This window comes from Drosophila serrata, unplaced genomic scaffold, assembly GCF_035046125.1.
Source record: "Drosophila serrata isolate PLE 108 unplaced genomic scaffold, ASM3504612v1 contig_376, whole genome shotgun sequence".
NCBI classification, from domain to species: Eukaryota; Metazoa; Arthropoda; class Insecta; order Diptera; family Drosophilidae; genus Drosophila; species Drosophila serrata.
Window position 1 is genome coordinate 2,997,792 of NW_028257274.1, and position 16,451 is coordinate 3,014,242.

General features: G+C 37.3%; 1 protein-coding gene across 38 annotated transcripts in view; it reads left to right on the forward strand.

Moving 5' to 3' along the window:
• The window catches only part of heph (polypyrimidine tract-binding protein 1 heph), a 199,905-nt gene that overhangs the window by 43,703 nt on the left and 139,751 nt on the right, over window positions 1-16,451 (forward strand). For all 38 annotated transcript variants that reach the window (XM_086839761.1, XM_086839768.1, XM_086839783.1 and 35 more), the window contains one exon: window positions 14,493-14,591. In XM_086839761.1, coding sequence (XP_086695887.1) covers window positions 14,502-14,591 — 90 coding nt within the window. In that variant the 5' untranslated portion in view covers window positions 14,493-14,501. The remainder of the gene's footprint in view (window positions 1-14,492; window positions 14,592-16,451) is intronic.

A 16,451-nucleotide genomic window follows, 5' to 3' on the forward strand; every position in this document is an offset into this window, starting at 1 on the left:
ACGTTCAAAATCAACACAAATTCTGCCCAAAAATTCTGCTTAAAAAAATAAACGAAACACAGACCACTTGAAAGCAGAGACAGATCATCAAAACTTTGAGACAGATACATTTCCAGAGCTCACATTCACAAGGAGACCGATCTTCGTCAGCTAAATATTTATGCATGAGCTAGACATCAACATTTGATCATCAGAGATTCCAAGGAATTGAAAATTGCACAATCCTCAAAATACCGAAGCTAACTTATTCACAAGATCTTTTCGTCAAATGGAATATGAGAGACGCTTTTGAGGGTTCTGTTGAAATAACAAAAAAAAAGAAAGGTAATGTCTAATGCCTGGTGATTTGCAGTTCGTGTTGATTTCCATGTTCGTGTTTATTATGCGATTCAGTAGACCAAAACATTAGCCATCTAAATACGAAACATATTCCCCAAACCATCAGAAAATGAAAATACTAGAGAGTAAACAAATCTGGGGAATACGAAAAACCTTGTAAAATTCCATGATGTATATATCTTGAGGCTACAACGACGAATCTTTCTTCCATCTGCAGCTGTTATAGCTTCTGACTCAACTCCCTTAATTAAAAGCATGTGTTTTTGAATTACTTTTAACACGATTACTAATTTCCTGTCGAGTTTAGAACTTAAAGTGAGGAAATCTAAGCGAGAAAATTCTTGAAAGAAATATTAAAAGAAGAGCTCCCTCAAGTTATGCTTGAAGTAATAATGATTAATGTTATTAGAGCGTAGAACATTATTTTTGCTTGACAAACTCGCATGAGTTCTATAGAACCTTTTGATTTCTAAATTGGTGACCAATTCATTAGCTTTATATGTCACTGCAATCTGCGGCTTGCCACTTGCCACATTCTGCGGTTAGATTTCGCAGTTACTTGCGGATTTCCCTTCATGTGGGCATGTGGCAACCCAGAAAGGCAGTCAGTCAAGTTAAGTAATCCGCATTTAATATTATTTCAAGAGCCATTTAATTTTGATTACTTTGCTGATTCAAAGTGACACGGATATACACGCTAAGTGCCTTCAATTGCTGTCGATCTCTGTAATGCGATTCGATCTCAATTTAAAAGCAAATATATTGAAGAAGTCTGACATCTGAAAAGTCCCCCTTTTCCAACAGTATATTTCCGTTGCAATTCAATTATGACAAATTTAGTTGATAAACTGTGTGTGTGTGTGGGTGTGGGTGTGGGTGTGTGAGTGTGTTAATTACACTCCTTGTCATTTGCAGGCGGACGACCCGCTGACAGGACAATTTTAAAGCCTTCATAACTTTTCCAACGGATCTCTATCCAAAATCCCGTCTGAACTTACGCGCTTTTCCCTGCCTCCATCCCGTGTGTGTGCATGAGTTTTTCACATTGTTTGGCATTTTATGAGCGTGAAATTAAATTAATTAAAACTATACGACGTCCCCAGCACACACATACACTCTCTCTCTATGGAGAGAGCAGAAAAGCTGTCGGAGGCGTTTCAAACTTGGGCGTATAACCAATTTTGTGCAGCAGCAACATTTTCCGTGTTGGCCCAACTAGCTAGCTGTCTGTTCTGATTTTACCTGAATTCTGTTTATGTGTGTGCATGGAAGGGTTTAGTTGGCAGAATTTTTTCCACGGCAGCTTTATTAGGAATATAGGTTATTATTAACTTAGTACATGGACACAGACAGCCAGAATGCAACAAAATAAATATTTAGTCAAGTAAAGTAAAAACTAAATAAAAGATATTTAATAATGTTTATGCAAATAAGAATTTTCCATGCAGTTTCCCAGTTTCTGTTATAGAAAGTTAATAAGATCTTAAGAATATGAGTTTTTCTTTCCCATTTTTTAAACAAGTAAAATATTAATTAAAGTGTAACAAAATTCTGTTATACTAAATGCTCTTAAAAAGAATGTTCTTATAATAAAAGGTCTTGTAATAAATGCCAAAGTTGGTACTTCAAGAGCTTCTCCTTTTACTACTGAGTGAGAACGCTGCATTGCTTGTACTTTGCGAGCAATCGGCAAACTGTCACTTCGATTGTTCAATAAAACGGTTACCCATCTTAGAAAGGTCTAGGAAAAACACTCAAATTTTGAATGAAAAAGAAATACAAATACATACAATGAAACTCAATGGAAAATGTTTAAAAGCCCTGCAACTGAATTTCCCCAATTAATGATCCAGTCACAATTCGATACTTATATAGACTAAACTTATATATTTACCATTCAGAATGCTTCTGGTTAAGCTGTAAATGAAGGGAATTAAGTTTCAGCTTGTAAAGAAATGAAAATATTAAAAGATATATAGATGAGAGAGAGAGAGAAAAGCCGGCCAACTAATTGCTTATATCTGTGCGTGGCAAGGACTAAGCTGCTTGCAGCTTTCACACGTTGCACGTGTATTTGTGCAGGATGTCAAAGGTGCAACAACTAAAACGCTGACCATTCAACACGTCAACGCCGGCTTAACTTGTTGCAACTACGGGTAGCTGGCAAACTGGAAGGCCAAAAGCCATAGGGCTTAGCCATCCAACAGAGTTACACCTGCAGCTGACCCATTCAGTCGACCTGTGGCAAGGTGTTTTGATCACCAAAAAGGTCCTGGCCTCGGTATGTCTTTTGTTCTGGCTATCCCCCGCCAAAAAGGGCTGACTCATAAATTATGTAGAACGTGAAAATGCAGCCAGGTTAAACACGTTTTCTGTCAATTTAATTTGTAATTAGTCACGGCGCTCATTTAAAAGCCCGCGTCCAGGGAGCTGCTTGTGGCCAACAGGCCCGGACCAGGGCCAGGCCAGCCAAGCTTTCTTGGCTTTAATTGAAATTGGCAGCTGCTAAACCCGCAGCCCAAAAGCCAGCTACTTGCACGTGATTACCTTGCTAATTATTGTGTGAGGCTCTTTGAGGAGATGGAGAGGAGCACGACCCAAGTGTCATCATCCATCTCCGGTAGAGTTTTAGGGCCCAAGGGCCACCTCAGGTGATTCTACGTGCCGCAAAATTCACTTAGACCTGTCTGTCTCTCTTTCTCGATTCCCCATCGACTTGCCTCTATTAATAGTCGCATGCTAATCAGACATTAAACATGATTACGCTTCTTTTACAATTTGCATTCAACGGCCAGTTGGTCATTGTATTTGCTTAATGGAAAAAACAATAAGATTTGTTTTTTTTTTACAGATGATTCAGTTTTTTAACAAACTGTTGAAATGAAGAAAAACCTGGTATAAAACCTAATTTATTCATGAGTATATTTATTGTTTTAATTATAAAGAATTTGTTAACATCGTTGAGAGTTGTTAAAGTGCCACTTTTATGGCGTTTTTTTTTTAACGATCTTTAAGCATTTATGTTCGCAAAATAATTTATTCCTAGGCTACTGTTTTGTTGAAACTTTTCAAAGAGTTTTTATCAGCATTCAAGAAATATCTATTTATGTTTTTCATACAAGTTTAATATGTTTTATGGAAGAAGGTGTTGGTGAATTGTTTTTAAAAGCTATTACAATTTAAGCCTTGGTATTAAAAATGCCATAAATCACTTAAGAGTAGTACAAATTATTTAAAAGCTTTTCTATTATTTACATGCTATTTAAGCATCTATTTATTCTTTACCCTGCTTAATTCCTGGGTAACATTTGTTTCTTTTTATATAAATCAACTCACTTAAAGTGAAGAACTAAACTGAACACTGACAGATATAGCGTAAAACACTGCAGGACAAGTACATCCGCTTGTTGCTAACCTACCAGGAAAAACCCCATAAAAAAAAGAACCGCCAAAAAAGCAAGTGAACAAGTTTCGTTTCCTTCAAGCCGGCAGACACAAGAAGCCTTAAAAGTTTCACATGGCTTAGACGATAAAGCCCAGCCCCCCGAAATTCGCTTGAAAAACTAACATACAAATTGCCCCCAACGACACCGACGACGACAACGACATTATCATGATAATAGTTGTTATATAATTTCATTCAGTGGCAGCTTGTGGTTGTTGTGTTGTCTCTGTCTGTAGCACGTTGTAAGTGTGCTAGAGAGTCTTGTTGTTGTAGTTGTTGGTGTTTTTATATGCCGGCCGGCAGCCGGTTAAAAGTAGTTGGACAAGTTTTTCCACTTCCACACACACACACCACACAACAGGTGAGCTCATCACCTGTGTGTAAGTTTTGCGATCAGCTGTGGCCAAGCAAAATCTCTACTGGCGGGGGGAAAAAACAAACAACTAGAGTGGGTCTAACTTTGGGGCCTTTTTGAAGTCATTAATTTGACGTTGCTAAATGGGAATTTATGTGTCTACTGCAGCGAGGCAATTTCTCATGCACAAACATTTTTCAACGCCCGACAGAAAGACCGAAAAGAGTCACTCGCACACAGGCCCCCTGTTCCGAAAACTCGTTCATGTTCTTCAGATGTCATTAACACTCGTTGCCCGACTTGACCAAAACAAAAACAAAACAAAAAAAAATAAACAATAAACAAAAAAATAAACCCACAATTAAACAAGGAGAGAAAACCAAAAACGGAGACAGCAAAAAGTTCTCAGAGGCCAAGACCCTCATTACGCAGGCTTTACTAAAAATTATTAATAACCAAAGTTGCTAGCTGTCTACGTAAAAGGATCTGCAAAGACCGAAAATGGTGTATCTCATAGATAGACACAAAGTTTCATAGCTATAAGCAAAGCTTAACTTTTAGTTATTAGTTCTTTTATTTAAATGCAATTTTAAAAAGGATTAATTAAGCAAACAATTAAAAATCGGAAGTACTTTTGATGTGAAATCCAATTCCATGTTTTTTTTAATATATTCTTATCGTAAGCCTTATATTTTTGCTCTGTACTGTACTGAATTGTTCAACCGATTTATGCCAAAGCCTTAAACAGTTTACGTTATTAATTTCTAGAACAATTCACTGCTGGATGAATCCCAAAAATGGTAGAGTTGAGAAAAAACAGCACTTGATCCCCTTCAGTTTTTTTTTTAGTTTTTGGTCCCACTGTTGTTATTTATTTTTTCCAAGTATTTTCAGGTTTTTTGTTCAAGCCTTCAATTTCAAACTATAATAAAGATCATTTATTAGTAGACAAACAATAAAATTAATAACAATAGTGCTCAAAATATGGGCCTCTTTTGATGCCTTTGTCTTTATTATAAGATTTTTTGTTACTTTAGCCTTTTGCGCAGTCGCACAATCCAAGGCCTTAAAAATCCAACTCTTTAATATAGATCTGGCAGTCTAAGCACACTAATTTTGTAAAAATCTTTTCGGTTTTTGTTTCAAAATACTTTTTATCTGGATGATAGAGAGAGAGAGAACGTGGCGACCATTTGTTTGGCCTGCCTTTGCTTTTGTGTTTTTATGTTTTCTGTGAGGTTTTTGGTTGTGTCTTCCTTTTGCATTTCTACTTTGTTGGTTTTTGTTTTTTCCGACTAACAAATTGCGAAAAAATTGTGGCCAAAATGGGATGATTTACCAGATGATGATGTTTTGGGAACTCGAAGTTAGAAATACCCCAGCTTGTACATAAATAATAATACAAATAATATATGAAATTTTATTAGATCTAAGTAGAAAAAAATTTATTTAAATATATTCCTTTGCAAATATAGTTATATCAAAATTACCATTAATAATAGTTTCAGAGTTCTAAAAAAGACAATTATTTACATAATCCATAACAAAGAAATATTGTTTTAAATTATAATTTATTTTTCATTTTTTAATATAAAAAGAGGGAATATTTTCTTTCACTTATTTCCCCGAGAAAAAGAAAGGAAAATCTGCAGAAGAGGAGAAACGCAACATTCGTTGGAAGTTATTGCTTCGAATATCATCAGGTGTTTTCATTTAATTTGCGAAAAATGTTTGTCTGCAGTCGGCGGTACTGCCTGGCTGGCCAAGTTGAATTTTACGTATACGTCTAGGTTGTTTTGGGTGTAGATTTCAGAAAATGATTGTGAGTACTACGGTATGAGCCTGGCTGGCAGATGAAAATGATTGAAGCTGAGTGTAATGAAAATGAGACAAAAGAAAAACCCATAACAATTCTTTTGTGAGTTGTGTGTCTTGGTTCATTTTCCATTTTCCCCCCCGCCCCACCCGAATAAAAGAAAAAAAAAATACGAAACATCTTGAATTGAATTAGAAGACCGAACTTATCGTTGCAATTGCAGCTTCCATTTCGGTTTGTTGGAACTCCTGCGCCTCATTTGCAAGCGGAATCGGATTGCTTGTGAGCAGGCACCTGTGATTGCATGTCCAACACCTGAACGTAAACCCCCAAAACCTAAGCACAAACCCAATCCCACTCCCATTTCTGCCTTGACATTTTTAATTACACACAGAGACTAACACTCACACCCCCAACACACAATCTGTGTGTGCCAACTGAGTCGCTGCGACGAATGCTAAATGATGAATGATGTAGTTGCTTCTGCTGGCCAAATTTAGGGGGAGTCTGCTTGGATTTCGCATGCAGAATATGGAATGCAACTTGCAGAGGGTCAAAGCACAGTGAGAAATTTTGGTTTCAATTAGTGGAGTTAATACTTTATACATCAGATGGGTAATTAGTGGTTATTTAGCCTACCAAACTAAACTTAAAAGAGCTCTTCTCACTCCTCTCTTGTAAAAGAGACGGGATTCCTTGCTTCCCTCTTTCATTCTCTCTTAAGCGAAGCTCTGACAGAGTGCAGGACTCTCTCGATCCCTTTGCTTGTACTTTGTAGGTAAAGCGTGGAAGAGAGAGCGAGAGAAGGCTACACCAATGTTATGTTATTTCGTTTTATTTTCGCTCAGTGATGGAAACTTGCAACTTGCAGGCACCAACTGAGCCGCCTTTGCCATCTGGAGGAGGCTTAGCCAAAGCCAGGCGAAAGTAGCTGTATTACACCCGTTTCACACACACTCTGTCCCTAAACCCCCCTCACCCACCCGCTAGAAAAGTGGTGGTTTGCCTTTCCCCGTCAACCAGGCAAATAAAGGCGATGCGCTGGTTTTAGGACGTGAGTGGTAGATCAGATCAGAATGCAAAAAGGCGAAATCCGTTGACAATGTCCTGATGTAAAGCAAACAAAGGACGATGAGCCAGAGAACTGAGAACTGAGAACTGGAAAGGGATAGAAGAGAAGGAGATGAGACAGCGACAGCAGTTGGGGGTAGAGAAAAAGAGACGAACTGAGACTGAGACTGGATTTTCTATGCTTTTCTCGCTGCCTCCTTTTTTGGTCTGCTGCTTTCAACACTAATGCAATTTGATGCGGCACAAAACCGCACACATGCACTTTCACCCAGAACACACACACACATAGAGAGTGTGTGTGTCTGAGCCAACAAAAGCCTTCAACACTAACAACAAAGGGCTGCCGCAGCAACAACAACACCAACGAGGCAAATCCTTAACAGAAAAGGATTTTCAACACATTTGCTTGTGCGTTGCATAGTTTTAGGCGCTGCATGGATCCCGCTAAGTCCCCAGACACGCCCACACAACCGCAAAAACACACACTTACACCACATCCCGCCTCCAATTCGTACATCAAAAATGCATGGCTCACAAATGCAGACTATTATTCGCACCTGCCCCTCCATCAAGAGCTTCTTTTCGCAGTGATGACAGGGATCTATTAATGAAAAATGGTTAACACTTTTCTTTGACTATTTTATAAGACTTTGGTTAAAATGTAGTTTAAAGTTTCTGAAATGTAAAAATAGAGACAAGCCTATAAAAAGGAATTGAAAGGGAGAGAGTAGAGAGAGAGAGAAAGTAGAGAAAGAGTAGAGAGAGAGAAAGTAGAGAAAGAGTATAGAGAGAGAGAGAGAGAGGGAGAGAGAGAGAGTAGAGGAGTAGAGGAGTAGAGAGAGTGGAGAAAAAGTAGAGAGATAGTAGAGAGAGAGGGAGACTGGAGAGAGAGAGTAGAGAGAGGGAGACTAGAGAGAGAGAGTTGAGAGAGGGAGACTAGAGATAGAGTCGGGAGAAAGTAGACAGTGAGTAGAGAGAGAGTAGGAGATAAAAGGAGGCAGAGAGTTGGAGAGGAGAGAAAGTAGGAGAAAGAAGATGACCGAGAGTAGGAGAGGAGAGAGAGAGAGAATCTTAGCGAAAGAGAAAGAAAAACTCACTTGCGAAAGTACAACAAGAAAAAGCTTATCGTTTCTTTCTATTCCTTCTTTAACTATAACCTCTCGTTGAAAAACTATAAGTAAAACAAGACTCTTTTTATCTACTCTGATAAGTAAATAAATAAATTCGTTAAATAATTTGCAATTATATCCAAATTGTTGTCTCAATATAAACAAAAATTCAGTTGGCATCACTATTTCCCTGCTGTGCCCTCTTACCAGTCTTATCATTATCATGGTCGCCTCCTGTTCAATAGCCCTGCCCGTCCTTTCAACCTTTTTTGGCGTGAACTGAATTTATGCAAATGCCCGCATTTCGCTTTTCAATTTCGCTCGTCTTACAATTCCATTTCCCCTTGCACTCTCCCTCTCCCTCTCTCCCTGCTCCCGTCGCTTTTCACTTTTCCTTGATCTTGATGTTGCAACAAGTTTGATTCCGTTCCGTTGTGTTCGGCACTGCAACTTCTTGGCGGCAGCGTGTTTTCCCAGCGCATTAAGCCAACACCGAGTTTTGTGAGTGAAATATGGGCGTCATTCTTTGCATAAAGTGCCAGCTCAATGAGAGAGGAAAATCCTTGGCCACAGGGTCTGCCCCATTTCCACACCGCCACCAGACTATCCATCCATCCGTCCACCCATCTCTCCCTCTCTCTATTTACTTTCACTTGTCATGCTAAATCTGCACAATTTCTTGGTAAGATTTCGTTATTGTTGCCAAGGCATCCGCAGTGGTTGTGATTGTGGCAGTTACTGTGGGTGGCTGTGATTGCGGATTTGTGGGTGGTTTTGCTGGGCTCTGTGGTGCGGCTGCTTAGTGTCACAAATCTAAACGATTTGAGCTTTTTAATGCGATTTGTATGCCACTCCTCCTCGCTGATTGATTCAGTCCTTGTCATCGAGTGCATGGAAAAACTCAGATAGCAAATTTTGTGTGTTTAAAAAATGTGTTGATTGTGGCTAGATTGCATGTGGAAAACATGTGCTTAAAAAGTACTACTTACTTTTGATAGTTGCATTGATAGGTGGCTTTTGCGTTGAGTAATTGGAAGTTAAATAAAAAAGAGGTGGAATTAAAGTTTAAAAAAGGTTCAGTGCGGTTTATATAATATTTTAAACAGTGCCTTAATTGAAACATTTGTAACGACTTCTATTAAAATCAACTTTTGTTTTCTGCTTAAATTTAATAAAAGCTTTTACTTTCCGTTTATTTTACTAACACTACATTCTCCACAAAGCTAAACAAAACAACACAAAAACTTAACAGGTAAACTGCTTCATTAATTAATCATTCAAACGCAAAAAAAGAACAAAAAAGATCGACTGTTGATTTATTGTGTTTTGTTATCTATTTAAGAGATTCCTCCATTGATTATGCAAATTGATTGGAAGTAATTGTACTCATGACCAGGTTCAATGCTCTTGGCCAAATGGCGTCGAGTTGAGTTCAGTTGAGTCAGCGGCCAGCGGGCTGAGCAAAAAGCCACCTGTTCATTAACCAGCCACCTTTGTGTTTGTGCTGTTCTGCTGCAATATCAGTGCCAGGGGCGTGGCTATATCCCCTCCCCCTTTTATTTCGTCAAGTACTTGCACTTGGAAAAACCAAAAAGATCATCTGAAATGAATAAGTTCCGAAAGTTAGAACATTAGAAGGGTTAAGTAGTTAGTGCTAAGAAGTAAAATGCTGTGTATTTTGATTTTCTTTTACTTGGAGATAAAATATTCAAAGCTTTCTTGGTAAACCCTAAATTCCCTGTCTGTAAGATAATTTTATATTAAAAGAGCAAATTTAAATATTTCTCAGTTAACTTTCTCAGAAGATGTTTTTCCCCGTTTGGCTTGTACATTGCAGGCTCTGCATTGGAGAGAGAACTTACCTTGGATCCTTTTTCCGAAAAATTGTATTCCCATACCTTTAAAGTTTTTTATTTTCATTAAAATTTTTGCTCCGTGCATGTCCCCGTGCAAAATTGTTCGCTTGATTTGCTGCACGATTGGCACAGCTGTTGCAGTGGCAGTTATTGCTTTTGCTTCTGTTGTTGTTGTTGTTGAGTTGTTGGTGTTGTTGTTGAGTTGCTGTTGTGGGCCTGATACCCTGCAGCTGTGTAGATGCGTCGCGCATGCCCAGTGAAGTGGAAAATGCAACAACTTCAACGACTACGTCAGCGACAAATGCCATGAACTTGTTGCAGGTTGCAATTGTGATAGGTTCGCCTGTTTGCTGGCTGCCTGGTTCGGCCTTCAACTTCGTTCAACTGAACTTAAGCGAATGATGTATGATTGTTGTTGCTGCAAACTGCTCATTAATCATTGTTTTCGTGGGCGGTTGGGCTTCCGCCCTACCTGCCTTCCTCCCACCCTCGCTCGACCTCCCCCTTATCCCCGCAGGCCTAATTGCGCATGCAGCTTCAATGGCAACCGTCCCGTTACGGCGTTTCGCTCTCATTGCTGCCATATTACATTTATTATCCTGCTCGAATGGCCGGTCCATGGTTGTGTCCACCACGAAGCTGGACAAATTAACGCGTGGGTGGACGGTTCGGTCCAATGGGTGTAGCATTGCGACAGGACGAGGGCGTGGCAGGGCGACTAAAGACGACTCGAGTCATGCATCAATGTCCCTGATGAAGAGGCAAGAGATGGGGGAACAAGAGAAACACTCATAAAAAAGCAGGGTAACTTCGTGATTTTAAAGAGAGTAATACAGTGTAGGAAACACCAAAGTTTAAAGGTATTTCAAAGATATTTTCTTTGAGATTTAAAATATATATACCATAGTATTTAAGCAAATTTATTAGTTTTTATATACCCAAAATCTTAAAGTAAATTTTAAGTGTAAATGTTGAACAGTTGGACATTTATTGCAAGAACACAGCGTCCATATGGCAGCCACATGCGGACTGGTCTTGTAGAGAAGTTCCTTATACCACTCTCGTTTCTCGTTTCTCTTTTCTCAATTCTCCGTTTCTCCGCTTTCGGACATTCTCCCCTTTCTCCTTTCGCCAATTCCCGTTGTTGTGTCGCGTGTCAGCGTATAAAAAGCCGGCAACAATGTTGAAAAAGTCAGTCAGGCAACGTCAATTTCCGTTTGTTGTCGTCATTAAAATGCAAGCCAAGCCATGCTCTGTTGCACTTTGCCACTACTTTTGATAATGATGACGACTGCCAACTCTCCTGCTTCTGCACCCAACATTAACAACATTAAGTAAAACACAAAACAAAAAAGAGATATTAAAAAACATGCTAAAAACGAGTTGAAATTCTATTAATTAGTTTGCCATGCTGCCCATGTAAATGACACTTTTGTAGCACTTAAAGCAATTTGCTGTGAAATGCGTAAACAAACTGACAGCCGGGTGACAGTCAGTGAAACGGAAGGTGATGGAGGAGGCAGAGATACACTTGAAATAAATATTGTCACTTTTGGTTATGGTTTAAACTAAAATTTTATATAAATTTGAAAATTTTTTGTTTTGGAGATAGTTTAAAAATAAAGAAAATAAGTTAAGGAGGGTCTCAGAGTTGAATTTCCTATTTGTTGTGTTTCATAAATATATATTTTCTAAAGAGTTTTTAAATATTTTTATAGTTTTAATTTGTAGTCAAGGATTATCATTATCATTACTTATTTTTCGGGCATTTTCCTTCAACAGTTTGCAGCTGAATTACTACTTGGGAATTCTAAGAGCATTTATTGTGACTCTTTTACACTTTTAGCTGCTTGTATTTCAATTTTCCTATTTCTAAATACATAAACATTATTTCTGTCAGTGTAGTTGACTTGCTACCGAGTCAAAGTGTGACATAAATAGTTTTGTTATGATGGCTAGAATAAGTTGTCTTCGGTAATCGATGCCATTGACAACTCATTGATTGCTGGGGCAGAGAAACAAAACCGAAAACACGTGCCCCTGCCTGGGACCTCCCAAGTTGTGAGAGAGAAATAAAAGGGGGGAAGCTCGTTTGCTGACAAGTGTAATGCGATAGGAAAATTGTTTGCTTAAATGTTTTTCCCAAAAAATTTTCTTAGTTGAACACAAATTGCTTTTGGTGGGAGGGGCGGCCGCACTAAAGGTTTCTAAAGGAAGGCCGGCGCAGACAAACAAAACCAGAAGCAGTTGCCGCACTAAAATCGAGGCCGGAAATTGAAATACTGTCGGTAGAGAGTGTGTGCTGCGCGGGAATGCAACTATTTTTATGACGCTCACTGTGCGTGTTCGTGTCCCTCTCCTACCCGTTTTGGCCATAACACATTGTCCGTTTTCTTGTTGGCTGCCGGTTGCCTTGCTTTGCCCAAAAATGCTATGCCAATGCAAAAGTTTTGACAACATTCGCCACTTTGTCATGCCATTTTAATTTTTAACAATTTCCCTTGCACTGCAAAGAAAAATTTGTGAAGATTTTGATTAGAAATGTAAGATTTTGGTAGAGAGAGAATTTGGAAAATTGTTTGCTTGATAATGTGATCAAATGATGATTAATAAAATTAAAGAGATATGTGATAGTAAAGGTAATCACTCTTTTTTTTAAGAAGAATTTAAATACTCCTTTCAATTCTCCAAAATGCTTTGCCTGCAAAGTACAACAAAGTGAGAAAGAGAGTTGATATGTTTCGCTTAGTACCGAACGAGAAAAGATTTTAGCTTCTCTCTGGGAGCTTCTCATTATTATCTTTAGCTATTGTTGTTTTTATTATATATTATATTATATTATATTATATAATATTATATTATATTATATTATATTATATTATATTATATTATATTATATTATATTTTATATTATATTATATTATATTATATTATATTATATTATATTATATTATATTATATTATATTATATTATATTATATTATATTATTATTATTATTATATTAAATAGGTTTTCATCTTAGTGTTCCTATATCTCAGTTACACTCTCTTGGCCTTTCTTCACTACTGATTTACTTTGTATTTGTTGTTGCTGTTCTCTTGCCACTATTTTCCGCTGCTCTTTATTCTCGCAGCTTTTTATTCTCTTTCATTTTTTTTGCTCGTATTATGACAAAGTCGAAAAGTTTTTATTGGTCGGAAAGAAAGGCGCAATGGCTGTGACAAGAGGGGGGGAATGGGAAAGGAGGCTGGGTTATGATTTATTTGCCGCCCAAAACGAAACTGAAAACGAAAAAGCAAAGTGCAGCGTTGCAACGAAATGAAGCCATCAAAAACGTTGACATCGTTACGCAAAAGCGGAAATGACAATGATGATGGGCGCCAAATGAAACGCTGGTCACGCCCACCCCTCCCCTCTATGGGTTTTCCTTCGCCCCCTTTGCCACCCATCGAATGAAATGAAATGCAATGCGGTCGTGATTCCTATGTGTGTGTGTGTGTGTTCATCAAGGAGAAAGGATGTGTCCGGAGGGAGGGGAAACGAGGGAAACGATTCCTGTTGTTGGCTGCCATTAAAACGCGCGAAATTGAAAAGGCGAAAAATTGCAATGCCAACGGTGAATTGAGAAACTGCTGGGAAAGTGGTAAAAAAAATGGAAGGAAAATAAAAGGGTTTATATGTCAGAGGGGAAAAACAGCAGCAGCAGATGTGGCATTGATTTGGTTATCAGCCAGACTCAATCTGCTTGTTTTTATTAAGATTTATTTTGTAGTTACCACACAAAGGATTAAGAATAAAAATAAATTTTACAGTTTGATACTCAAATGTCCGTTTGACTTGGACTTTATTTTGTAGTCTTGTGTTGTCTTTTAAATCAATTACATTTGCTTATGTTTCAGTCTTTAAATCTCCTTAAACGTTTTATATTCAAAAATAAAATTGAAGAAACCTAAAAAAGTTTAAACGAATCGTTGTCCTTCAGTAAACAATAAACTGTTTGTATGGCAACTACTCAAAGTTGTTTATTAAAAGGGATTAAAGATGCTCTTGCAAATAAATTGTGTGCACAGTTTTGATAAAATTTCTCAATTGTATATCTTTTTTTTTTTCTTTTGTGTTTGCTGGAATATAATTCCAAGGGTTTTGTAGTCTTAAGAAATGACTTTGCTCTAAAATAAACTTTTTTATCGTCTTCTTAAAAAACAGAAACAATGTATTTAATGTAAAGAAAGCAGCAGCTTTTCATTATAGTATTGAAATTCAAATGTGAATTTTAAATGCTGTTTTAAATAAAATAAATTCCACAGAAATTAGTTTACTAAGGAATTTATATTCCTTCCTTATTTGTATAGAACAAAAGTTGAAAGGGTTTAATTAGTTAATTCATTAATTAGTTAATTGAAGCTGATAAGATCTCACCTTTCATACACTCACCTTCCTTCATAATATGCCAATCCAAATCCAACTAAAAATTCTCTATCTCTCTGTTTGCATTCACAGGTAGCGACCATGATGTCCTGCCCCCTTCCCATGCAATTACCGATACCGATTCCTTCAATACACAAACCAGAATTTGCACCGGTTCACATTGGAGTCAAGGTAAGTTGATATACCAAACGCTTATTACTACATTTATCCATTATCCATTATCCCTGTCTGCTTTGTAAATATGTATATATCCTTTTTTTATAACAAACACAACCTGGTCTCCATTTAAACATTTGTTTGCTTGCTATTATTAAATAGTAAATTAAGCGCATAAATGCGAAAATCATGCAAATCGACGGGATGTTGGAACCCGCTGGCAGAAAGTCAACAAGTGGGGCAAAATGCTAAATGTAAATGTTGCCAGTCAAAACTGGAGCACAAGAGCACTGCGAAAAAAAAAAATATTGGTAGTTTTTCATTTTAAAAATTTTAAAATGTTTCAGTAGGATTAATAACAAAGTAATATTGATTTTGTCAAGATTTTAATTCGAAAACTTTAATATATATCCTTATAATCCTTGCAAGTTTTGTAATTAAACTTTTAAAGTTTGAAGTATTTATTACTCAAAATTGATAAGAACAGATTCTTGTTTTTAAGCCATTTGTTTGTTCCGAAATAGTTCTTAATTTTCTCATTTTTTCCCCATTTAAAACTTGGAACATTTTCTCTCCCTGAACACACATGTCAAAGAGCTTGGGTCTATTGTTGACATTATTGCAAAACATATATATATACATACATATTCGTACATCCATGAAGGCACAGCCCTACAACAAACTCAGATATATACGTGAAATAATGTGCGGCACTAAATCAAATCGGTGTTGTTGGTGCGTCAAGATGGTGCCACACCTCCTGCCTCCTTTCCCGCCCCTCATTTGACTACAGCTTTAATGCGAAGTGATCACATTTTAATGATACCAAAATGCAGTGCACATTGTTGAAGAATAATGATGTCAAGCAGTTTTTCGTTGAAGGAAATACGGAGCAGAGTTTCAAACATTCCCACGAATTTGCGATGGCATCACGTTTGATAAATGCTGCAGCACATTTTTCTTGATTTTGTTTGGATGGTGTCCCTTTTTGTATATTTTGTTGTGGTTACTTTTTGTTTGTTGTCTCCTCGCTCTCTGTCCCGCCCCCCCAGTTTAAATGCCATACATAAATCTATTTTTGAATGAAAGCCACTCGCAGGATGCGTGGCGTATGCGCAATATTTTTCCCCCCAAAAAGGATATTTTCATGCGTTTCGTTCCATTTCCATTTGTTTGTGGGTTGGTTTGTTATCTGAAAAGGAAGCTTGTGCTTATTGTTTGCATAATGGACGCTCGTTAGCGGGGGTGAAGTCCTTTAAAAAACAAGTCCTGCAATCGGAACGAAAAAAAAGTAAAGAAAAAGACAAAAGTATAAATAAAACTCGCAACTCGAAGGCTTAACCAATATAAATGCGCTTTTAATTTGTTCCCCCTTTTGGTTCTTTGTCAGCTGTTGTTTAATAAATGGCACAGAGCCGACAGGAAAATATTTCCTTTATGGAAAATTAAATATTGTTCCTTATATAAAGGCTAAATTATAAGTAATTCCTCTTTAAAATATATAAATTGATACTTATAAGATGTATTTAATTTATTTATATTTGAATTTAAAAGAAATCAAATATGAATATCTCAAGGTTTTAGCCTTAACCAAATGCTCTTTTAATTTAGCAACCCATCTACTTCTTTATTTTCCTTGACAGTTTTATAAATGACACACAGCCTGCAGTACACATTATTCTCAGGGCTTTTTGCGAAAATTAAATGGTTTCTGCCCACAAACCCACAAACAGATATAAGCAAAAGTGTTTGTCACTTCAAAAGGACAAAATACAAAATTTGCTTTATGCCCGGGATTTCCTTTGTGCGGTTTCTTTCGGAATGCATTGGGATATTGTCAAAACAATTTGTGCGACAAACAGAGAAATTCGAAAA